This window comes from Perognathus longimembris, chromosome 12, assembly GCF_023159225.1.
Source record: "Perognathus longimembris pacificus isolate PPM17 chromosome 12, ASM2315922v1, whole genome shotgun sequence".
NCBI lineage: Eukaryota > Metazoa > Chordata > Mammalia > Rodentia > Heteromyidae > Perognathus > Perognathus longimembris.
The window spans coordinates 51,222,032-51,247,653 of record NC_063172.1 but is presented as its reverse complement, the minus strand read 5'-3'; the positions used below and the strand labels follow the sequence as shown (position 1 = coordinate 51,247,653).

General features: G+C 38.9%; 1 protein-coding gene across 1 annotated transcript; it reads left to right on the top strand.

Moving 5' to 3' along the window:
• Positions 1–1,001: 1,001 nt before the first annotated feature.
• On the top strand, positions 1,002–23,091 carry LOC125360697 (AP-4 complex subunit sigma-1-like). Its single transcript, XM_048358743.1, has 4 exons — positions 1,002–1,919; positions 5,057–5,059; positions 17,659–17,665; positions 23,079–23,091. The coding sequence occupies exon 1, from the start codon at positions 1,080–1,082 to the stop codon at positions 1,512–1,514; it is 435 nt and encodes a 144-aa protein (XP_048214700.1). The 5' UTR covers positions 1,002–1,079; the 3' UTR covers positions 1,515–1,919; positions 5,057–5,059; positions 17,659–17,665; positions 23,079–23,091.
• The last annotated feature ends 2,531 nt before the right edge of the window (positions 23,092–25,622 follow it).

The following is a 25,622-nucleotide window of genomic DNA, read 5'->3' as shown; positions in this document are numbered from 1 at the left end:
TTTCTTCACCCTTTAGATATAAAAATGATGTAAATCTATTTAATAATAATAACTTCTAGCAAGCATTTTGCTATACTAGGCAATATATTAAAGTTGTTATACAGGCAGAAGAAGGCTTAGGATGAACATTCTCTTTATCTGAGTTTCAGCAATTATAAAACTGTATAGGAAAGAAAATATCTTGATAAGCCAATATTAACTAATGAGCTGGTACATAATTATACTACACTAAAATTGCCTTTCTTAATTTTTCATGGCACCTTTTCTTGACCATAATTTAAGTATTTTTCTTGGTCATTCTACTGAAGATTGTACAATGTCATGAATATCTAGCAATGAATTAGCCAAGAAACTTTTGAAAGGACCAAGAGTACCTACCCCTTTTGGACTGTCTTCTAGAAAGAAACAAACTCAGAGAAATAAATTGAGAAAAAATGATTTGAAATAGGAAAAATATACGATAATATTAGAAGGTCTTCTGTAGCAGAAAAAGAATAGAAACCAGTGGATGGCAGCAAAATGGCTTAAAAGACATTTAAATGGGGTGTAATTTGCCACTTGACCAAGGATGGGATAAGGCGAACATTAATAAAAATACGTGCACTCCATGAAAAATATTTAAATTTAAATTTTGCAATAATACAAGGAAAAACAATCTTTCATTGGTAATCTTTGGAGGCTACTTGGGAGAAAATCCCACATTGTTCTGTAAACTGACAAGTAAAAGGAAAAAATGAACACTTTATACTTTTTGTTTTTGTCTTTTGTTTTATTATTTTTTTTTTCTGTATGAGTGGTTCCTCTGGAAAACCAAATAGCTCATGAAGACACATTTCTTTTATAGAAATTTTAAACCAATAAATGAAAAAAGACAAAATTAGAATAGTACCACTTAATACCAGCAGCCAAAATGGCTGCCCCGAGGAAGCCCGCATGGAGCAGCTAGGGAGGGCAGGGGAGCCGGGCCCCGCGGGAAAGGCGAGGGGACCGCCGGGCTCCGGCAGCTCAGGTTCCAGTGACAGCCATCTCTTGTCATAACTTTTCAATCCTATCTGGAAAAACACTGGCAAAAAAAAAAAATGATAAAATTTTTTCTAATGGTGAATAAACAAGGGCAGACCCGACTTTCTAAGTACTATGAATATGTGGAGATTAATAAGCGGACCCTTCTGGAAACAGAGGTCATCAAGAGCTGTCTGTCACGATCCAGTGAACAGTGCTCTTTCATTGAATATAAAGATTTTAAGCTGATCTATCGGCAGTATGCAGCTCTCTTCATTGTGGTTGGAGTGAATGACACTGAGAATGAGATGGCTATTTACGAATTCATCCACAATTTTCTAGAAGTTTTAGATGAATATTTCAGCCGAGTGAATGAACTCGATATAATGTTTAATCTGGATAAAGTCCACATCATTTTGGATGAGATGGTGTTAAATGGCTGCATTGTAGAAACCAATCGGGCAAGAATTCTTGCCCCTCTACTAATCCTTGATAAGATGTCAGAAAGCTGAACGGAAGGGTGTGCCAGACTGCATTGGATTTCTAGGAAACGTGACCACCGTGGACCCCACTTCAACATACATAGGCCTGAAGAATCTACAAGACCACACATGGCAAAATGGGCTAACCTTTCAAACAGTATACCTACTGTTTCCCACAGTTCCTAAATGGAAAACAAAAGTGCATTTTAAAGTATGAGTAAAGAAATAGCCTCAACTAAGAGACAGGTTTTATATTCTCATGCAAGCGTATTTTGCCCTCACCTAAGTTTTGTTGCAAATCTAAGGAATCTTTTTAGTCACTGCTTCTTTTTCTAAATTAAATTCAGGAATAACATGATAGTGATGGGAAGAATGTATGGCAGTTATCAGACAATAAAAAAATTTAAGTTTACTAAAATATACACGGTATTTTAAGTAACAACAACAACAAAAAGAATAGTACCGGGCTGGGGATATAGCCTAGTGGCAAGAGTGCCTGCCTCGGATACACGAGGCCCTAGGTTCGATTCCCCAGCACCACATATACAGAAAATGGCTAGAAGTGGTGCTGTGGCTCAAGTGGCAGAGTGCTAGCCTTGAGCGGGAAGAAGCCAGGGACAGTGCTCAGGCCCTGAGTCCAAGGCCCAGGACTGGCCAAAAAAAAAAAAAAAAAGAATAGTACCACTTACTAAAAGTAGCAATTAATGGATCTTAGCCAAAGCAATCAATAGCTGCAATGTCATTAAATAAGACACAACTCCAAATGACACCCCTAGCATCAGTCATAATTGTTTTTGCTCCCTCCCCCGACAAATCAAAGCTTTTCAAGCTCTAAGTACATTTTTAGAGAGGACAGAGGCACATGTTAAATGACATTGTAACAATATAATCACTGAAATTCACCAGTGGGAAATTCTAGAGGTCAAGTGGCTATTTCCATCAACAAAAATGACAAGGAATGACAAATGGGGCTGGGAGAATCTGTAGTTTCCCAAACTATTTGATACTTAGAAAAATCGATTCACATCTAGCCAACAAATATATTTAATATTTAATATCTTGGCCAACTAAACAATGATTATGAGACATAAAATATAAAAGATCTGACTAAATCACACAGTCTGTATTTCCTACAGACACTAAAATTTCAAAATATTCTTTAGAATGTAAAAGGGACATATAGTGAAAATGTTTAATTGCTGCTTCATTGCATTGCCTATATAATGAAGTCATGAGTTTATAAAATTTATTAGGGCTATGAGACATCCTCAAACAAAGTATTTCGTTTTTCCCTTACATATGTTGTTTGAACTTAGTAGTACTAGATTTGGATGTCATGACTTGTTTCTCCCTTTAAAGTTTGGAGACTTTGTTATCTCTTTGGTCTCAGATTTGGGTCCTACCTCCCTGTTATGGAGCAAGAGGAAAAACATTGTATGGTTGAGGTAATAACTTATTTTTGTTACATATAGTATATTAATATAAGTATTTATATAGATGGTATTTCTATCTACCAATCTAGTCATCTATTGATTGCCAAAGGAGAAAGTGATCGAAATAATAGTCTGATTTCACTAAGAACACAGGAAAGGAAGGTAGATTATAATGGCTGTGCAGACACTGTTAAAGCTGGAAATGGATAGTATTATCTTGATACAAGTTACGTTGATCTTACGTTGATGCAGAGGTGGGGCTGGCGGCGGAGGTCATTTTGCTGAGGGATAGAACCCACTGCATTTTAACCAGATAATATCAGTGGTCATACAAGGGGCAACCCTATGGGAATTATGGGGAATGGGAGCTATAGGGGTGGAAAAAGTCCTTTAATTTCTTTATTCTTGTTACTGGCCCTGGACAATGGAAGCAAAGTAGTTCTCAGCCCCTGAATCAAATTCTGAGGGGTAATTGAAAAGTTTTAATAAAGAAACTTTTTAAGATGTTGGAAGCCAGCAGCTACAGTGAAGCAATGCCTCACATGTAGCCAACAACAGCAGGATTCCACTGGCACAAGAGGAGACGTTTCACCAAAACCCAGAGTGAGCTAGAGCTGAATCTATAGAAGGAAATGTCAAACAGGACACAGGATCTTCAGTGACAAATTTTGTCACTGAACCCCTATGTCCTAAGTATAGGAAGAACTGAGGCCCTTTGTATTCTTGCCATTGAACTCCTGCTAGCACATCCCATTGGGAGAACTAGACTTGAAGTCAGATGGAAGTTAGAAGGCACCCCAAGGACCATGAGGTTGCCCATAATGACCCATATTTCATGGTAGATGTAAGTCAGGGGGTGGAGATAAGTAGAAGGCACATCCCCCGGACACTTGGAGACTGTTAATAGGTGATCCTAGTGCTGTATTTAATACTATATCACAACCTCTGACTTCTACATATCTGTAATTAGGCAAGTTTTTCCTGGTTTTATGGTTCTAGATCAAAATTTTCCACCTCACAGCTCCCCACTTATTCCACACATACCCAAATATGCTGTAGAAAAGTAAACAAAATGATCTACTCACCTCTCAACTCTTTATCCTATCCATTCCCTTACTCAAGCCCTAGCCCTTATGCAATTTTCTTTCTCTCTGTAAACATTACCAATTGAATTGGGTGTCTTTCTATAGGACCAAATATGTCACCTCAGAATCTTTCTTTTTTTTTTTTTTTTTTTTTTGTGGCCAGTCGTGGGCCTTGGACTGAGGGCCTGAGCACTGTCCCTGGCTTCTTCCCGCTCAAGGCTAGCACTCTGCCACTTGAGCCACAGCGCCGCTTCTGGCCGTTTTCTGTATATGTGGTGCTGGGGAATCGAACCTAGGGCCTCGTGTATCCGAGGCAGGCACTCTTGCCACTAGGCTATATCCCCAGCCCCCTCAGAATCTTTCTTAACCTAGTGTTTTAGCAATCAACAAAGAAGGGTTGGTGTACACAATGAAAACTTCATATCTTTTATCCTTGGCTTATGGGTTAGCTTGAATTAAAAGATCTTATGCTTGGTTTAGCCAATCTGTTCTACTTCCCCTGAACACATTTACTCCATTTGTTGATTTCTGTGTTGTTGTTTAAACAAAATAGGATAACATCATCATGATCCCTCATTAGAAGACTTGCTTTCAATTTCCTGAGCAATGAAGTCTCGCCACATGACTTGCTCTAAGTTTCTTTACTTGCTCTAGTAACTTTCCAGTTGTCTAGGGTAGGTACAGCAATATATCCTGTGCTCAGCATTGCTCACCATCCAACCACATTTTGACTGCGAATCTGGAACTTCCATTCTCTCCCTGAGCTGACGCTGCTTCCTTCTTCCATTCACATGCAGCATTTTCTTTAAAATACTTCCTATGTGTAGAGGCCATATATAACAAACTTCTTTTTCATCAAAGGCAACTTACTGGGATGTAATTAGAGGATCTTGTATTTTTAGTTTTCTGACTCTTATCATGAATTTCAGAATCTTATTTTTATGGCCTTTAGACATATTCTTAAAAAAAAAAAACAACTTTTCTATCCATAACGTTTTTCTTTCCCCACTCCCACCTTTTCTTCAATTACATAGGTAATTTTGGCTTTCAAGAGTTAGTCAAAGGAAGCAATCCTTTAGAAAAATAAATGTGTAAAACAAACCTCTGATTTAGAAACTGAATTCCAAAATACTTTCTTCCTCTAAGATGATCCAATTGTTCATATATCAGCAAAATGCCTGTGCATGTTTGCTAGTGATTTATTGAGGATTTCAGAAACATATAGCCCAGGGGAGGAGGGGAGTGGGGAAGGGAAAGTGGGAGAAAATGAGGGAGGGGGTAACCATGTTCAAAAAGAAATATACTCAGGGCTGGGGATATGGCCTAGTGGCAAGAGTGTTTGCCTCATATACAAGAAGCCCTGGGTTCAATTCCCCAGCACCACATATACAGAAAACGGCCAGAAGTGGAGCTGTGGCTCAAGTAGCAGAGTGCTAGCCTTGAGCAAAAACAAGCCAGGGACAGTGCTCAGGCCCTGAGTCCAAGCCCCAGGACTGTAAAAAAAAGAAATATACTCATTACCTTACTTGTGTAACTGTCCCAGTCATTTTAAGATGCTTTTTTTTTTAAATTAAAGATGTCTTTTTTGTTCAGAAGTGTTCTTTCTGAAATTACTAACATTCTAATCCCTTCTTTTTTCTCAAAAAGGGGAAATCATTTGACATATATCAGCTAGTCCTTAAAGGAACCAACAGATAAAATTTACTACATTTCTTGTGAGTTTTTTTAATAGGGAAAAAAATAAAACATTTTCCCCTTTTAAAGCCCAGTTCCCCAATGTGCTTCCTCCTGGATATAATTCTTCCAGGTGTTCAGGCAGAGCTTGTAAAGATTTCTACAATCTTTTGACTGGAAGCCTTCTTGAACATTTTAAAACATTGATATGTAAAAAGGCTAACTTAGAATGATGTTTCTTTTCTTTCTGGTATAACAAATTGATCCTTAGATCAGAGTTGGCCAGAGGATAAGATATCGGTGATAAAAACTAGAAAGCATTTCTTCAGTGTCTTGATCTGTTTATGAGAAAGTAGAAATGACTTATAAAATAACCAGATAGTGTATGATGATATTATTAATCTTGATTCTAGGTCCTTTCCATTGTTTTTTCCAGATTTGTTTTCCTTCTTTAACAATAGCTGTAAAGCCAATGACTGTGATACAGGCGCTACTTTAAAATATAGATAAAAAACCAATAGTAAAATTTAGAATTTGTTTCTTTGTGTGGTCTGAGGAGTTTGCAGATTGTGTTTAGTCTGGAATCAACAGCTATAACAATGTGATCACTACTACATTGTTAATTCTATTATTCAGGGCTAACCCTCTAGAGAGGGTCTTCAAAACAGGAAGCTGCTCAAGCAAATTATTATTTCTAGGAGGACAGATATATGGCCAAAACATTGCAAAGGCAAGCTGCCTGTTTCCTAAGGAGGCAAGCAGACAGAGCCATGTCAGGAGGAAAGCAGCTGAACCTAAGCCTGCACTCTCTCATCGCTCTTACTTCTCAGAGAAAACATGCAGTGAACTGAAAACAAGTCATCAAAAGGAAATTCATGAGCTGAGTCAGCTCATCTTTTTCAGTAAAGCAGTATATGGTTATTATAAACACATTTCTTGTTGCTTCCATGTTTCTACCTTGCCCATTGCATAGAAGTGAGCCTCATGAAGGCTTTCTGTTTGAATTTGTTTTCTTGCTTTTTTGGCTTCATTTCTTACTGAGAACTCCAACTAATACATGCCCCACTTCTACAAGGAAGTGGAGGACATAGCTAGATGAAGAATTAAAATATCTTGATTAAATATAGCTTGTCTTTTTCTACATTTTACTGGTTTATGGCATTCTTATTTTCTATACACTACAGAAAAATAAGGTATAAAGGAGAATCTACTGAATGAGACATTCTGAATCTTTAAACTAAGATTGGGAAGAATGGAAATCAATTTCAAATTGAACATTAAAATCTTTTCGAGAGTAAAACTGACATCTATGAGAAAGTGAGTAGCAAAATGGTTTTGTAATAAATATCCATGCTAGCCTTCTGATAAAACATGAGCATGACTCCCATCCTCCACTCAGGCCAACAAGGGTGTGTATACTAACACATCCAAGACAAAGGTTCTGGAGGGCATGGTGGCTGGCACGCAGAGAACATGAGTAAGTAGATGTAGAAAATTGAGTTCATATTGGGTTCTAAGTATGATTAGGAAAATAGGCATAGGGAATGAGAATTACAAAAGCAAAAGAAAGAGAAATAGGAGGAGAAAAAAAAAGAAGGGGAGGAAGGAAGGATAAGTAGGAAGAAGGAGGAAGAAGAGGAGGAAGAAGAGGAGGAGGAGGAGGAGGAGGAGGAGGAGGAGGAGGAGGAGGAGGAGGAGGAGGAGGAGGAGGAGGAGGAGGAGGAAGCTATCCATTTGATTCCATTCCATTGCATTTTTCCAAGTTGAGTTGCCAAGGGATCCAAAGCAGAAGATGACCCTGAGGTTCTGCATCCTTCCACATTCCTTCCACTTAAAATTTTGAGGTTAAAAATAAGCTTTCTTCCAAAACAAAGTATAACAATGTGAAAACACTACATGTTTGATACAGAAGCCTTTTTATCATCAGGGAAAATATGAATGGGGAGAGGAAACTTCCATTATTTCAAAAAAAAAAAAAGGAAATGGCTTTAGATTTCTTTGAACATTCTAGAATTTAAATGAATTTCCCATATATGAATAAAATCAGATTTTCATCAAAAGACTTTTCAGCAGAACTCCACACTTTTCTCCATAAAACAAAACAAGTATTTTTCAGAGTCATATTCTCTTACACAAGAGTTTTGTTTTCTTTAACAAATCATTAGAGTGTTCTATATGAGGGAAATAAAATTCAAAATTATTCAGTAAAATATTTTTCTTTCATTTTTATTGCTACTATGACTTAAAAAGCATTAAAGTGGATGAATGACTTTAGATGAAAGCTAGCCTACCAAACACAGAGAAAAAAAACATTCTTTTAAGGTTTTGGTCACGAACTCTGACAATGATAAATCACTTTTCAACAGCTGCAGACAGCTGTTAAAGTCTGGAGCCTAAAACACTTAATTGGGGAAGTGTGTTAAAAGTTAAGGGGCCAGTGTCCTTTTAGTTATGTGAAGCTGCCTCCTCTTGCCCCCCAGACCTTCAAGGTTTGGGAAAGAATATGGTAAGATAGATGATAGATAAATAGATAGATAGACAGATAGATAGATAGATAGATAGATAGATAGATAGATAGATACAAGGCTTTTATATAAGAAACAGGAGACAGTGTACAATGAATAAAGTCATTCTATTTCATGTTTGGTAATAGGACTAGGTGCCTTTTAACATTTAAATGTTTGAATAGCTACTCTTAATTGTGTCAACAAAACATAATTACAAATCAAAAAGTTGCCCAAGTTTAAGAGAGTTAATGATGATTCCCCGCTCTACTCAACTGAGAATAAGATGTACAAAAAGCTTTTATTTAGTTTGCTGTTCTGTGGGTCTTGGTGTGGCGCGTATGCATGCGAGTGTGCATGTGTGTGCATGTGTGTGACAGTACTCAGTGTGTTGTCTGGGTCCCTTATCTATTTCACTCAAGGCTAATGCTCTACCATTTGAACCATAGCTCTACTACTGGCTTTTTGGTGGAGATAAGAGTCTCACAAACTTTTCTGCCTAGGCTGGCTTCAAACCCTGACCCTCAAATCTCAGCTTCCTGAGTAGCTAGAATTATGGGCATATGCAAGTGGCATGCAGCTTTGTGTTGCCTGTTTTTTCTCTGAAGATCTTTGAGCAATGAGATATACCATGTTGTTTAGGGATTCTGTCAAGTCAAATTTTTCCTTGGGATAGTTCCAGCCAGTTTTCAATGGCAAAGTTTCAAGACTAACAATTGCTGAAGGAGTAATCTTTTAAGTAGCCTTTGTTGGTTGAGTATGTTTAGTTTCCAATGTATTCTTTAGTGGGCATATTTCCCTATGGATATATTTATATTCTTCTGTGTTCTATAGGAACTAATTTGATGACTCTGCCTTATTCTTGCCATGGACACCAAGTGAGTGAAGTTAAACATCATATATCTGTTTGAAGAGAGACATTCCCCATTGACTAACTGTTGGTAGGTCATTTCTCCTCTGTAAAACTCTTGACATTCAGGAAAGGGAGTAGTTCTGTTTCACACTCCGTAGCAAAGGTGATCTCTGGGAATTGTTTGTTGAGTAATTTGCTGTTACACAATACATCATTTTTATTGGTAATAAGGCAGATGTCCCTAACAGTGGAGTTTGTCCAAGGTTGGCTCTGAAATTTCCTTTAAGACATTATGCTCCCAATCAGGCAGAAAATTGTCGTCAGCTATGGCAGATTGAAAGATCACATTGCAGCATTCAAGGACTGTTTATGACTTTTCCAGCTCTGCACTGAGTGGGTGGGTGGTGGAGAGTAGCCTCAGCTAAGCTTACTTGTTCCAGCTATGATGCATCTGGAAACATTGTTCGTGTAGCTATTATATGAAGTTTATATTTGGTAAAGCAGATGCATTGGTATTAGGGTCAGAAAATTAAGAGTACCTATAAGTCAAAAAGGGGTCTATTTGAAAGCATTCTTCTATCTTTGATTCAAAAATAAACTTAAGGTAAATGAATTCAAACTGAAATTCTCCACTGCTAATTTTAATTAGAGACTCAAAATAGCATATTTTGATTGTAGACATCCTTTGGAATCTAGGTATCATTTCTTCTTATTATTGTTATCTTTAAGTCTTTGTACAAAGGGGTTGGCATTTAACGAAGCAGTTTATCAATACAATAACATGGCTGGGAATGTGGCTTGATGGTAGAGTGCTTGCTTGCCTTGCATGCATGAAGCCCTGGGTTTGATTCCTCAATATCACCTAAAGAGAAAAAGCTGGAAGTGGTACTGTGGCTTAAGTGGTAGGGTGCTGTCTTTGAGCAAAAGAAGCTCAGGGAGAGCCCTGAGATCAAGCCACGGGACTGGCAAAAAAAAAAGAAGAAGAAATAGAAATAAAAATAAAAATAAATAAATGCAATAATGACTATGGTTTACACTGCAGAACATTAACAAGACTGGATCCCACTTCCGATTTGAGACACCAGGCTACCACCACTCTGAACAAAATTATAGGCATTGATGGTTTATAAGTATAGAATTCATGCTTGCCTACTCAAATAATGGAAAGCAGCAGAGGGAGACAATAGATTTCATGCACTCGTCATCATGAGTGGCAAGAGGGCTCCTGTTTGCCATTGTCCCAAGTCATCTTTTTTCTTGTTGCCTTGTATTTATGGTGTGATCATGATCATGTATTTGCAGAGTTAAAGAACTGCTGTAAATAGTTTCACTGTAATGTTTCAGTGGCATAGTAGAAACAAAATTATTTCCCTATAACACTGCAGACCACTGTGCCCATAGTCAGAGTCAGGGCAGTGCTACCTTACCTAAGTAGTAACTCAAGGATAAAAGCTTGCTAGTCCAGCAGTCATAACACCTCAATTTGTGACTCCCAAAGAAGTCAACTCAGAGGATCATGTCCACAGGAGAGAAGGGAAGTGTTTGAGATGCATATCTAATTTATTCAATGGCAGTGTCCAGGAACTAATCATACAGATGCAAATGATACAAAATGATGCAAAAATACTGGGAAATGTACTTGCTGATTGGGCAACTACTACCCAACAACTCCCTAACAAAAGAGCAAGCAGGAAATGTTAGTGGATAGCTAACTCCTCCAGCCACAATATAAAACTCATTATTCTCACAAATTTCTTTCTCCTTTCTATTTTGTCTTCTACTCTACTTTTGTCTTCACTCCCCACTCCCAGCCATCTCTCTTTCCCTCTCCCCCAACAGTTTTTTACTTGTTTTAGAAGCTATAAAGTAAGATAAGACTTTTGGTTAAAACAGTGGAAGCAGCAAATAGGAAAAATCATATATTGTGCAACTTGCTAGAACTCTTCAAGTTCTTTTTTTTAAAAATATTATAAAGGTGATGAATGGGGGGGTTACAGTTACATACCTTATGAATGGGGCAATGTCATTGTTTCTGATGGAAGCTCAGAACTCTATTGTGTATATATTTACCACATCTTCTTGACCCATTCATCCATTGAGGGGCAGCTGGGTTTATTCCATATCTTACCTATGCTAAATAATGCTGCAATGAACATGGTTGTGCTGGTAGCTTCAGTATGGCCTGTTTCTGGTTATTTGGGTACATGCCCAGGCATGGGATTGCTGAGTCATAGAGGAACTCTATGTTCAGTCATCTAAGGAACATCCATACTTCTTTCCAAAGTGGTTGCACAAGTTTACCATGTAGTAGCATTCCCTTTTGGCTACATGCCTGTCAGCATCTGTTATTTGTTTTCTTGATAATGGCTATTCTAATTGGGGTGAGGTGGAACCTCAATGTTGTTTTGATTTGCATTTATTTTATGTACAGAGATGCTGAGATTTTTTCATTTGTCTATTGGCCATTCTTAGTTCCTCTTCAGAGAAGTTCTTAGCCTGCTTTTTAATGTGGCAGTTTTTTCTTTGTTTTGGGGGAACTTAATTTTTAAGTTCGAAGTCTTGTTTATTATATGGCTAGTCCCAATCTGTGGACTTTCTATTTATCATGCAGAAGCTCTGCAGTTTAATGCAATCACATTTATCCAGCCTTTCTTTGATTTGTTGTGTTTCTGGGTTTTTAAGAATGTTTCGACCTGTGCCAAGGAGCCCTAGTGTTTCCCCTATTCCCTCCTGTAATATTTTCAGGGTATCTGGTCTTACATTGAGGTCTTTGATTCATTTTTTATATACTCTGGTGCAGAGTTATATGTAAGGAAATAACTTCAGTTTTCTACAGGCGTATAGTCAGTTCTGACAGCACCATTTATTGAAGAGGCTGTCTTTCTTCCATCCTGTTTTTTGGCTCCCTTATCAAAGATTATGTGGCCCTAGGACTGTGGGTCCATTTCTGGGTCTTCAGTTCTATTCTTCAAGGTCTTTGACTGCTTTTGTTTTCACAATGGTCAACATGTTAATGACATAAGAATTTAAGTAGCCAAAATTAGTTAATCTAAAGAACCTGTTTATACTGGCCTCCACTTTCCCTGTATCCTTCCACTCTTACAACCAAGCTGAAAGCTCATTGAATTGGGCCCATAATTCTTAGTTTAACACAGTGTGTGCAAGTAAAGCTTTGGATGTTTACCTGTTTGCATCATAGGCAAGAAAGTTATTGTGGGAGTGAATGAGGGCACAAATATTCTTTTCCTTAGTTTCTCTTGGAAAATTTCTAAAAATAAATTGTAAACAAACTAAATACTTTTCAATGTGATTTTGTAACCAAACAGAGAGGCATGTAAAATCTAAGATTAATGATACATAAATGTGAGAACTGGTCTCCCCACGACAAGGAAAAAATTTTGGTGAAATAGGGATATCTTAATATTAAAGATGACTTATGTTTATCAAATTAAAAAATATATAGCAGAAATACTACTAACGTGTTTTCAAACATTCGAAAGAGCAATCGCTAAAATATGTACAAAGTAGCAGTAAAAATGAAAAAAACTATCTCCCAAAATTAAAAGCAAATAATCTGTAAAAGTGCAATTCAAATATGTATGCCAGGAATTAGCATTGGCTCATTACGAGTAAATCTGAAAATCTAGCAAAGATGTGGAGAGTAAAGACCAACAGAATGCAGTGTTGATCCATAGAAAACAGAAAAGTTCACATATGAATTCTGCTTCTTATTAGTTAAACGGGGGGGTGGGGTGGATCTTTAAATAAAAATAATTGCCTTAAATGCAAACAGAAGGTAAACAATACTTTCTTGTGTAAGAAGAAAACTAGCTGGGTTCAGTAACACACCTATAATCATAGCTACACATGAGGCTGTTATCTGAGGATTGTGGTTCAAAGTCAGCCCAGGCAGGAAGTCCATGAAATTCTTATCTCCAATAAACTATTAAGTAAAAGCCAGAAGTGTTGTGGATCAAGTGGCAGAGTGCTATCTTTGAGTAAAAGAAGCTAAGGGACAGCACCCAGACTCAGAGTTCAAGCCCCAGACTGGCAAAGAAAAGAGGAGGAGGAGGAGGAGAAGAAGGAGGAAGAGGAGCAGGAGGAGTAGGAGCAGGAGGAGGAAGAGGAGGAGGAGGAGGAGAAAGAGGAGCAAGAGGAGGAAGAGGAGGGGGGAGGGAGGAAGGAAGGAGGAAGGAGGAGGAGGAGGAAGTGAAAGAACAGGAAAAGGAAGAAGAGGAAGACAAGGAAGGAGGAAGAGGAGAACTACTTCCTGGAAGGAATAGTTTGACCAAATTTAGGCTGAAAATAATTGTCTAATATCTTTTCAAAGACATTGGCCACAAACAGGCAAGGAGCAACAGTGTTAAGCACATGACTAGCAGAGGATAGTACAACTGTATAACTCACCATGGTCATGGTCACCACTGAACACCTAATAAGCATTAATCTCACAAACATCACAGTGTTAGCAGGACAGAATTGGTTCTGCAACACCAACACTATTTTTTTTCTATATTTATGTGATACTGAGAAATTGAACCCAGGGTGTCATGCATGCTAGGCAAGCACTTTACCACTAAGCCACATTCCCAGTCCACGTACTATCTTTAAATTAACCTGCTATGCTTCTTTATTGGGGAAAAAATAGACTCTTTTCCCATGCTTGAGTATCACTTATCCATAATACTGGAGATCAAAAGTGTTTTTATTTTCAGAATTTTTTAAAGTTTTAAATTGATGTATACATAATGAGCTATCTTGGGAATGATATCAAGGTCTCAATATGAAATTCATTTGTATTATATTAGATCTCCTGTAGGTGATTCTATACAACATTTTGCCATGGGTTAAAACGATGTTGGATTGAGTTAGAAGGTCATGTCCAGGACAAAAGTTTACTGAGAGCTCCACACTGAATAGGAGGGGTATTGACTAATATACAGATGTTTTTTATGTAAATCTTTGATCCTTCATTGTAAGTTTGCTTTGTGTATACCCATAGGACCTGCCTCGTCTAAGAAGCATCTTCAGGGATGTACCCCTAAAGGAGAAATCAGCATGTTTAATCAGATCTGAATAGTCACACAGCACTATCATCTCATGTATTGTCCCAAACTTTGAGTAGAACATTAAAGTTGTGAATTTAATGGAAATTTTATACTATTAAACCAGAAACAGGCTGTATAAAACTAGTACCAAGCTATTGGGAAGAAAAGTTTTCAAGTTGAAGTAATCTGTTGATTTAATCTACCTAGGATCAAGTGTCTAAGGACTGAGAACACTAGAGCTTTTTGCCCAGAAATGTCCAGATATCACAGGTGGCCTCGAAGATGCAAGGAAGAATGGGCTAAGGGGACAGACTGTTTTTGAGATTTAAAAAAATAGGACATTATCTTTTGTTGTCCTTTCCCAATCTACCTGTTTGGGGTAAAATATAATACCATTGAGTGCTGATGTTATTATGTGCAGCCAATGCATTTCTAACCAATACAGTACTAAATCACAGAGAAAACATCAAGCAATACAGTCATGGAAGGAAACAATAAGAGACATAAGAGAGTAAGAGAGACTGAGAGCTTTTGGAAGCCTTCTTTTGAATGGCAAATGGCACTTCCCTCCCCAGAAGGTCTTACCTTTTAATACTGTCATATTGAACTTAAATTACAACACATAGATTTGGAGTAGGTAGGACAAGTGGCATTTTTTTATATCACTTAAAGACTCCCTTCGTATTATGTGGGGCTAGATCTCCGGCAGGAGGTAAGCGTGAACGACGCGCACACGGAACACAGGCCGAGCGGACAAGCTTGAAGCAGGTCTCGTTTATTGTTGCGCAGATCAGGAATTATATAGCCCAGCACCGCAACCTCCTGAGTCCTCCCCGGCCAATCACCTAGCGGGGCGTTGATGTAAGGCACTTGTGGCGGTACCGATTGGTCCCCCGGGGGAGTGTGTGGAGCGTGGACAGCTCGTGGACAGCAAGCCAGGCAGATGTGCCTGTGGGCTACCTCTCCCTGAGCAGGAAGTGTGCTTCTTCTGCTGCTCTAGCTGACTCAACCAGATCTGACCACCTCTACCCACAGTATTAGGTTGAAAACTCATTGAGGGAGACATACGTTTCATATTTATCTTTGTATGTTTATGCCAGCTGGTTAAGATAGTGTTCAGCATGAAGAAGGTTCTTATATTTGTTAGTTAAGTGAATGTATATATTCTTTCACTTATTTAAAACCAAACAAGAAATACTAACATACTGTCTTCTCTATTCCAGTTCTTCAAAATACAATTTTATTAATATGCCACAGATAAAAGTGTATGTATATGCATGTTTGTATGCATATGTATACATACACTTACATGTTAACATATTTTATGTATCATATTGATAATGTTAACATATTATATCTTATAATTAATATATTATAATATCAGCATGGTATTAATTTATATACATACCACAACATTTTGCCAAAAGAGAAGCTAATAAAATAAAATAAATACAGTGGATATAATGATATCGCCCCACACCTCAGTGTATCAAAGTGAGCATGCCAGCCTGGGGCATGTCTTTCGTATAGCTCCACCTGGGTAATGTTACTCCAGTTTAGGGTATCTTGGAACTTTTTTAATGCCAGAATAATTGATAAAATAATACAAGCTATGCCAGTATTTCAAATCATTATAAATCATCATACTTCATAACTAAAGAGAGTCATGATACAGAGGGTTTTGAACCTCTATCCTCAGATGTCAGCCTCTTGAGTGGCTAGGATTACAGGTGTGAGCCACCTGCACCTGGCTTATTTTTCTACTTTTATTAGCAAGGCATCTGCACCTTGGATGGAAAGGTAATAATCACTTAAAAAGTGTCTGGGGAACACTTAGCTAATTCTTTTGCACTATGCTTTTTGTTGCATAGGTCAGTCTTGGAGTCAGCAAGAATTTAGTTTCAGATATGGATACATAGCTCATATGATCAGGAATTGTTATACAGCATCCAGCCTAGAGCCCATGATTTGGCTCTAAGGATGTTGTTAATATAGATTTCTGCCTTAGAAATTATTTTTAAAAATAAGTATTTTATTCAAATGATTTATAAGTGAAAAGTGTACTGATGTAATTCTTTTAAGAAAAAATAGTATTAAAATAATAAAGCTTTCTATTCTACTGGAGAAGTGAAATGATGAAGAAAATTTGGAAGAATGATTCCTGAGTTTAGCTGTTGATCCATGCCCTGTTTGTTCCTGAGGTGATTCCAATGTGAGCATCTTCCAGTTCTCAGGCCTGGGAAGCTCCAGTTTCTTTGTTAAGCCTTCTATTTCCATCTGCACATCCCACCCCTCCACACCCCCAAGTGCCTTTTCAGTCAGCACCTTCAAGAGCAAATGAGTTTCTTTCCTACAAAAGCTTCTGGATAGATACTAGGGGTCAGGGAGAATTCCAGATTGCTTTTGTTTCCCTAGTATCATATTTGAGCCTGACTGTAACCAGTGTGTATTAATTAAAAAATTGCTAATGTGTGTCTCTTCATTTTACTAAAACTTTAGTGCTGTCTTGTCAGTTACCTAGCTGCATTCACACATGAATTTTGTGCTAGCAGAAATAATTTGTTTTGTTCCTGATGTATATCTTGGTGTTTAACTGATTTTTCCCAAAGCTTTGAAAAGTTACCCAGCTCACTGTTATGCTTTGGCCTAGTTGATATACGCTTTTAGTGGTGTTATGACCGCTTTAGCTTTCTACAAAGAAGGCTGAAAATAAAGTAAATAAACAAAAGAAAGATGAAAGCTTCATTTTCTATTGTTGCATTTCAACTGAAACAAAGGCTTTGTTTCATATTTCTGGCAGATATTTCAGTTTCAAAAATAATTTAGCAAGTTTTATTCACAAATAGAGTAACAAGAATTCTCTAGGCTCAGCTATTAATGGTTGTAATAGATGACCATAAACTCTCTTGCAATTTAAATCTACTCTGGGGGACCGTAAACTAGGTAATGAAGAACTATGACCGAGAATTTGAAAGTGATTGTTTGATGTATGGGTTGTTTCAGTGTGTGTTGGGTTGTATATAGGTATGCATATTTATTGATGTGTGTGTTTGTATATGTCTGAGTGGTTCAGTGTATGTATTAGTGTTTTTACTAGTGTGATGTGTATGTGTATTAGGATTAGTGTAGGTGTTAGTATATATGTAGTGTGTGTGTACTGGTTTGGGTATTAGTATGTGTGTTAGTATTGGTTTTGTTGGTGTGCATACATGTTAATACATGTTAGTGCCAGTTGGTATATGTGTGTGTATACACACACACAAATACATATGAGTATACATGTTGCTGTGTATTTAGTATGTTTGTTGCTGTGGGAGATTTTGTTAGTATAAATGCTGATGTTTATGGTGTATGCATGTTAATTCGTGTGTTATAGTTGTGTCTATTTATGGCAGATCTGTGTGTTAGTGTATATGTTGGTGATGTATATGTTGCAAAAACAAAGACAAAAATAAGCCAACAAGTAGGAACAAGAAACCTATGCATCTTGAAAAAACAAGGCTTTGTCCTCATTGAATAGCTCCAGTAAGGAGAGAGAAAGAAAGCAGAGCAGGACCTAGAGAGGAAAGGAATAGAGAAAAAAAGTAAAGAAGGAAATGGAGACGAAGGAGAGGCAACATCACCTGGACCTATGGCTCTCTGGATGCCCCATGAGAACCATTACCAAACAATTTGTGAGAAAAAATTATTTAAAGGTCAAGTTCAACCCCATGGGCTGAAATCCATCTCATCTTGGCTTTTGTTGTGAAGAACGTTAATGATCAGCCTGACGAAGGACAATGTTAGACCCTGGAAGCATCTGAGCTGCACGATCACTTGTGAGAGCTGACAGTGCCTTCCTCCATCAAGACAGTATCAGCCTCAGAAAGAATGGGAAGAACCACCCCTGAGATTCATTATGTGAGTGGGGTCAGGGAACAACGGAAGGAAAGAAAAAACAAAGCATAATTCCCCCATGTATTGAGTGACTTGGTTGATGTGCAATAGCCTGTCCTGCCTACTTTCACACTGAAATTGAAGGCATTTAATGTAATATGTACCAATACAGATCATTAGCTATTTAATTGATCTATGTAGGAAGTCTCTTACTCAAACTTGCTAATCACATTTAAAGACAAGGGAGACTTAAAAAAAATAAGGATGTGAAAAACATGCTTGAGACTAAGTTTCGGAGAAGGGTAGTTAATTTTTTAATGCAAAAGGGTTTTCAAGATATGAAGCAAAATATGAATGTATCAGAAGGGAGCTGGGCCCTGAGCCTTCCTGCTCCCCATTTCCCAGGCTGAACCCCACGTCCATCATTCCTGCTCAGCCCCACTCTCTTGGCTATTTGTCTGTTTCCACACTACTGCACCACAGAACACCAGGCCTGCTTGACTGGAACAGATAATATCTCACACATATGGGGCCTGCCTTTGATCTCTGTGGTCGAGCCAGGGGTCAGAGGCCTAGCAGCCTTTAAGCCCTTTCTTCAAATGGTTCCTTTCATTTACTGAGAAACCAAACGTTAGAAGGGCAAAGGCAGGACAAATAAAAGCTGTGATTTAATAGCAATTTATGTGTTTGGCTTATTTCGGGTTGGGTTTTATTCTCTCTGGGTCACATCTCATCATCATTCCTCACTGTGCTCTGTCCTCCTCCCTAGCCAGTTGTTGTTTGTTTTGTGGCCCTCAGACAAATTGGCTCTCCAAGAGACCTTCTCCTGTAAGTGCCCAACTGGTCTAGTGCCACATTCAGAGGCCGATTCACTATCAACACTGTGTGCAAGTCATCAGGCAAGTTCTCATGATTTTAGTTGTGAACTGTGACATATATGCTTTTCTTTTGGTATTATATTTTATGGTGTTTAAGTAGTTGTACAAAGGTGTTACCATTCTACATATCAGAGTGTCGCTATGGCTCAAGTGGTAAAGTGCTAGCCTTGAGCAAAAGAAAGCTTAGGGACAGCACTCAGGCCCTGAGTTCAAGCCCATGATCAACCAAAACAAATAAACAAACAAATACATAAATAATCAACATGTCAGTTCATGAGTACAATGTATCTTGATCAATATCATCCCTTTCGTCATTCTTCTCCATCTCTTCCATCCCTCTACACTCTTTCAATTTTCTTACTTTCATAGGATGGTCATTAAACATTATGACTACATTCCCCTCCCCTTTATATATGGCTTTCTTAAATTCATATAACACACTGAGGGAATGGTCTGTTTGCACAGAAATGAGGGAAGGAGGGAGAGAAAGAAGCAAGTTGAACCCACTCTAAACTGGAGTGGAATTAACAAATAAGACTATGAAAAAAATCTTATTATTATGACTTAAACCCACTTCAGATTTAAAAGTGTATGAATTTTCATGAAGATTATTTCACAAGGTCATTGGTAATTATCACAAGGTTGTGATTATCACAATGTCTTACACTTTCCTTATAGTCAGTCATGAAGCAGATATCATTCTCCCTCTTTTTAAAGTGGGAAGCAGTTAATCAGAATTACAAGCAAAACACTGTGAAGCCAATGATCATTTCCCTGGACGAGTTTTATGAAAAAAATTTTGAAGATGCTATGTTATACTTTTAAAATGGATGAACTATAAAGCACAGCTTAATATTAAGTTGCTTATACCTTGGTAACGCTGTTATCTCTACTAGCAATGGAGGCAGCCTTACCAAATGATGTTGGTTGAGAAAAGTGGAATCCAGCACTGATCTTAGCCATTTGTCATGGGTAAGTTACACAATTCCAGACTCCAGGTTCTCTCCAGTATAGATGTAAGATAGTACCTAATTCATTAGGGATGTCAGGAGGATTAAATGATCTGATACTTGTGAAATCCAAGTCTAGTTCATTCATCTGCTGATATATGTGTGCCCTATACATCTATATTCCAACATATATTCTTTATAACTTTGTTCTAACACATTTTCAATATACCTGTGTCTATCTATATTTAGCTCTTTTTCTGGAAATATAGTTACGCATTGCTTAGTGGTGAGGATTAGTGATAATTAGTTGATTGCATAGTGATTCTGAATCACCAGACCATTTCATCATAGTGAAAATTCTGTGTTTACATAGATCTACATGGTATGTAGTTGTGGATCGTGCCTGGATGCCTTGCCTCAGAGGCGGTCCTAGCTGGCCCCACCTGTTTCCCTACCTGTGGCTATTATGCCAGAAAGGCGGTTCTAACTGGCCCCGCCTCCCAGCCGTGGGACCACATGTGGCCAAGATGGCCTCTGATGGTGAACCCGGAGGCAGTCCTGTGGACTGTGACATAAAATAAGGCCGCCTCTTAGGATTGGTCCCTCGGCCCTCCACCCTTGCCGGACAGCTCAGGCCTCCTCACAGTCCCTAGATAGGTGCACATACATCCCTCCCCTTCCTGCCCATCTTTGACCTGATTGGCTCCTGTGCCTTATTTAATAGAGGGATCTACCTCAATAAACGAGCCTTTGCACTGACTTAAGTTCCCAGGTCGTCTATTTGTCCTCAGGTGAGGGAGGGCTGGGTGTGGGCAGTCCGTCGACCCTTGTGTTTCCCCATCTCTCCTGCAGGTCAGGAGAGTGCATGCGGGAGGCTAAAGACCCCGACATGTAGTTAAAGCATTTGACATGATATCTTGATACAATCAACACACACAGTCCATAGGAGATATATAACACTGCTGGCAAACATTATTTTTATAGGTAGAAAGAGTAATTCTGAAATGATAATAAAAGCATAATATGACACAAACATAAATCTAGTCTTTCATTATCATCATCAAATGTTATGTACTATACATGATTGTGCTACATTTGTGTGTGTGTGTGTGTGTGTGTTTGTCTGTCTGTCTGTCTGTCCAGGGGCTTGAACTCAGGGCCTGAGTGCTGTTGCCAAGCTTTTCTGCTCAAGGCTAGCATTCTACCACTTAAGTCAGAGCTCCACTTCTGGCTTATTGGTAGTTAGAGATAAGAGTCTGATAGGCATTTCTGACTGAGCTGGCTAAGAACTGTGATTCTCAGATCTCAGCGTCCTGAGAGGCTAGGATTACAAGTATGAGCCACCAATGCCTGGCCTGTGCTATACTTTTATTTGAGTGACAATGCAGTCATCACAAGCATGACAAGAACACAGTGGGCTGTCGTGTTAGGATGACTAGCGTATCACTAGTTGGTAGGAATTTTTCAGCTCCCCTATAATCTTAGGGAACCTCATTTATGCAGTCCACTGTTAACTGAAATGCTGTTACTGAATGTGTGACTGTATATAAAATTAGAGTGAATTGGAGACTGACTCTAGGTGCCAGTCCACAAGACAACACCATTAGGTGATCCTATGGCCCATAGGGACACAGTAGCCACATAATGCACTACGCAAGACTTTTTTTTATCTTTCTTCTTTTTTTTTTGGCCAGTCCTGGGCCTTGGACTCAGGGCCTGAGCACTGTCCCTGGCTTCTTCCCGCTCAAGGCTAGCACTCTGCCACCTGAGCCACAGCGCCCCTTCTGGCCGTTTTCCATATATGTGGTACTGGGGAATTGAACCAAGAGCTTCATGTGTAGGAGGCAAGCACTCTTGCCACGAGGCCATATTCCCAGCCCCCCCCCTTTTTTTTTATCTTTTCAACACATAGAAAAGTTAGCTTGTATACCATTATAAAATGACAAACTTACAAAGACTTGGAAATAAAGAACACAGGAATGAGATCTGGATTCATTTTATTGAATAATCACTCAAACAACATCCAAAGAAAAGCATATTAAGGCAGTGGGCCCCTTCTGAGCAGTTCTACATACACAGCAGGAGGAGGCCACAGGTACAATCCTATTAATGCTGACCTGGACCTGAAAAATCTGCTGATAATAAAGCCATGCTTGACTCTTTCTGCACTTAATAAGAGGCAATGGATAGTCAGTTAATATCTCAGATTTCAGCCACGGAGCATGGTTCAAATACTAGCTCTGCTTCTCAATGGCTATGGGATTTGAACAATTTCACAACTTAATATCTTGATTTCCCCAGGAAATATTGGTTTGCAGATTAGAGAAGTAAATGTGAGTGAAATACCCCAAGTACTGCTGGACATGAGGTCAATGCTCAGTGGATGTTCACTGGACAGGGACCAGGTGGTTTGAGATTCAGCTCAGTACCTAAAAGCTGAGTGAGGATGCTCTGGTAAGCTCCCATTCATGCCTCTCAGAATAAATAAACTTTAAAACATAAACGAGGGCTAGGAATATGGCCTAGTGGCAAGAGTGCTTGTCTCACATACATGAAGCCCTGGGTTCGATTCCCCAGCACCACATATATAGAAAACGGCCAGAAGTGGCCGAGAAGTGCCAGAAGTGGCAGAGTGCTAGCCTTGAGCAAAAAGAAGCCAGGGACAGTGCTCAGGCCCTGAGTCCAAGACCCAGGACTGGCAAAAAAAAAAAAAAATGATGCAGGCTAGAATGGTAACTCAGTGGTTTACCATGCTCAAGGCCTGGGTTCAATTCCACAGAGCGATAAAAAAGAAAGGGAGAGACAGACAGAGATAGAAAAAGGCACAGAGAGAGAGACGGAGACAGAGACAGAGAGAGGAAAAAGAGAGAGAGAGAAGGAAGGAAGGAAGGAAGGAAGGAAGGAAGGAAGGAAGGAAGGAAGGAAGGGAAGGGAGGGAGGGAGGGAGGGAGGGAGGGAGGGAGGGAGGGAGGGAATGGAAAAGATAGAGAAGAGAAGGGAAGGGAAGAGGAGAGAAGAGGAGAGGAGAGGAGAGGGGAGGGGAGGGGAAGGAGGGGAAGAGGAGGAGGAGGGGAGGGGAGGGGAGGAGGAGGGGAGGGAGGGGAGGGGAGGGGAGGAGGAGGGGAGGGAGGGGAGGGGAGGGGAGGGGAGGGGAGGGGAGGGGAGGGGAGGGGAGGGGAGGGGAGGGAAGGGAAGATGGGTACCAGTGGCTCATACAGGTAACCTTGGCTAATAACAGGGCTGAGGCCCAAAGGACACAGTGTCAAAGCCAGCCCAGGCAGACAATCCATGAGAATCTGTCAACGAAATATCCAGATAAAAAGCTGAGCTGGAGATTTGACTCAACTTGTAGAGTATCAGTTAATCGAAGTGAGTAGAAGGCTGTGAATTCAAACTCCAGTATATTAAAACATAAATGTAAATAAGTACTACTACTTGTAAGAATTACAAGATTGGGAAGAGGGTTACATAAGCTTTCAAAAGTTTCCCAATGTGTTTTACTTGTTGGATCCTTAGAGAGACACACCAGTGCAAGTACCAGCCAGCCATTCCCAGTACTGTTTGCTGCTTCTGCTCAGACTAGTGTCGTCCATATAATAAATTTTTGAATCAGAAGAACCTATGTGAGAGAAATATTCTGTCTGGCTGATATTAAAAAGAAACAAAGAGGAATTGAAACTGGGAATGTTAAAGTTTATGAAGGTTTTTTTCCCCCTTGGGTGATAAAAATGCTCTAAAACTGTTTGAGGTACTTATTATACAAGCCAGCAAACTAAATCCTGAACATACTAAAATCTTGGACAGCACACTTCAGATGAATAGATTTATTTATGTACTTTACGTGTTACTCAAACAGGAGCTTGGCTGAGAGATAAGACCTTTGATTATTTTTTAGACAATGTCATTATGTAGTTCAGGCTATCCTTAAACTTGCACTTTTCCTGTTTCAGTGTCTTAAATGCTGAAATTACAAGCACGTACCACTCTACTTGGCAACACAACTGTTTTTATTGGACACTTCCATGACAGTTTAAAATTTAGAAGGACTTTGAAAGACAAATTGTGATGTAAGACTACTATAATGAGAGAAAATGAATTGATACTTTTAGTCACCAGATAGATGATCATTGAACATGGAAAACCACACATTGAAAGCATTCCACAGCTTCTAATGGCTCCTTCATGGTCTCTCAATGGGGAAGTGTGTGATAGAAAGCCTGTGGAACTGAAAGCTTAACTTCTCTCTTTACCCTGAAAGGACTGATTCCATGATTGGGAAAATACACTCGTTGACATGATGGAGGAATGAATAATTGCAAAATTAGCTTCAGGTTCTCCTGGAGTTGGAAAAAACTGCAACAGAAATTTATTCATCAGGAAAAGAAGCAAATTAATTATTCACTGGAACCAGAAAAGCAGGCTATGAGGCAACAGACACAGAACAAGGAGGCTTCTCTAGGTGGTTTATGAAGCCACATTCTGCTTCTCAGATATGCACTTCACAGTTACAGAAGCTTGCAAAAAGGAGTCTAATCCACAGCACCTGGGAAAGACTTAGCTCTCACTGACCTTGTGACTCAGGCCCTTCCAGGAAAGAATCCTGACTTGAGACATAGTGGAAAGATTTTTGCCTGGTGAGGAATAAACACGGGAGCAAGTGATATGACGTGGCTGAAAAACTGAGTAGGACTATATCTTACAGATTCTAAAGAACTTGAATCTCATCTTAAGCTTCATCAGAGTCTATCAAAAGTCTTTAAGCAGGCATGTGTGATGCTTCCATTCCAGTTTTAAGAAAATAGGCAATAAACAAGATGGGTCTTAATCAGAGTCATGCAGTGACATATATCAGAATTTCTTATTTGATCTTTCATTGTCCATAATTGCAAAAATGATGCTATTTAAGGAAGGAATTCACTTACAATGAGTTTCAGTCCTTCAGATATGTCCATGCTTTTAACAGGACTGTGCCTGCTTTCACCTACCAGTAAGACAGGCAGAGCCAACAGTGTCACTGACCTATGTGGTTCTCACTTCCTTTCTGAAGGTCCAACTCAGTTCATCTCTACTCCTACTTACCAGGCCTCTCCCACCCCCATCTGCAAATGAGGCTGAAAAATGGTGCTTTCCAGGTGAGCACATTGCTACCTCCAACAAAAATTGAATGCCTTTTTGTAAGGAAGAAAGAAATTGTTTGAATAATGTCCCTCCCTTGCCAGATACAGAACAGCAACTCAATCTTTCAAAAACCAAAGGTATTATTATATTCATTTTGCTCCCCCCCCAAAAAGAATCATTTGATTTTAAGGTTATAAGTTAGAGGTAAATATATACTAAAGAAATAAATGTTTTCAGTTTGAATCTTCTTCCTTCCTTCCTTCCTTCCTTCCTTCCTTCCTTCCTTCCTTCCTTCCTTCCTTCCTTCCTTTCTTCCTTCCTTCCTTTCTTTCTTGTGTTGGTCCTTGGACCTGAAATCCAGGTCTGGGTTCTGTCCGTGAGCTTTTTTTTTTTTTTTAACTTTAGCATTCTACTCCTTGAGCTATAGCTCCACTTCAGGATTTTAGTGGTTAATTGGAGGTACAGGTCTCATAGACTCTCATACCCTGATGAGCTTCAAGCTGGAATCCTCAGATCTCAGCCTCATGGGTAGCTAAGGTTACAAGTATGAGCCACTGGTGTCCAGCTCAGTTGGGATTTTTAAATAAAACTTTTTCTCCAAAACAAAATAAATATGAGATTATTGTTAAGATGCACTTAATACAGAAAAGCACAAAAAGTAAGAAATAAATGCTATTTCAAATCTCATTATCTAAAGGTTAATATTTTGGTACATACAG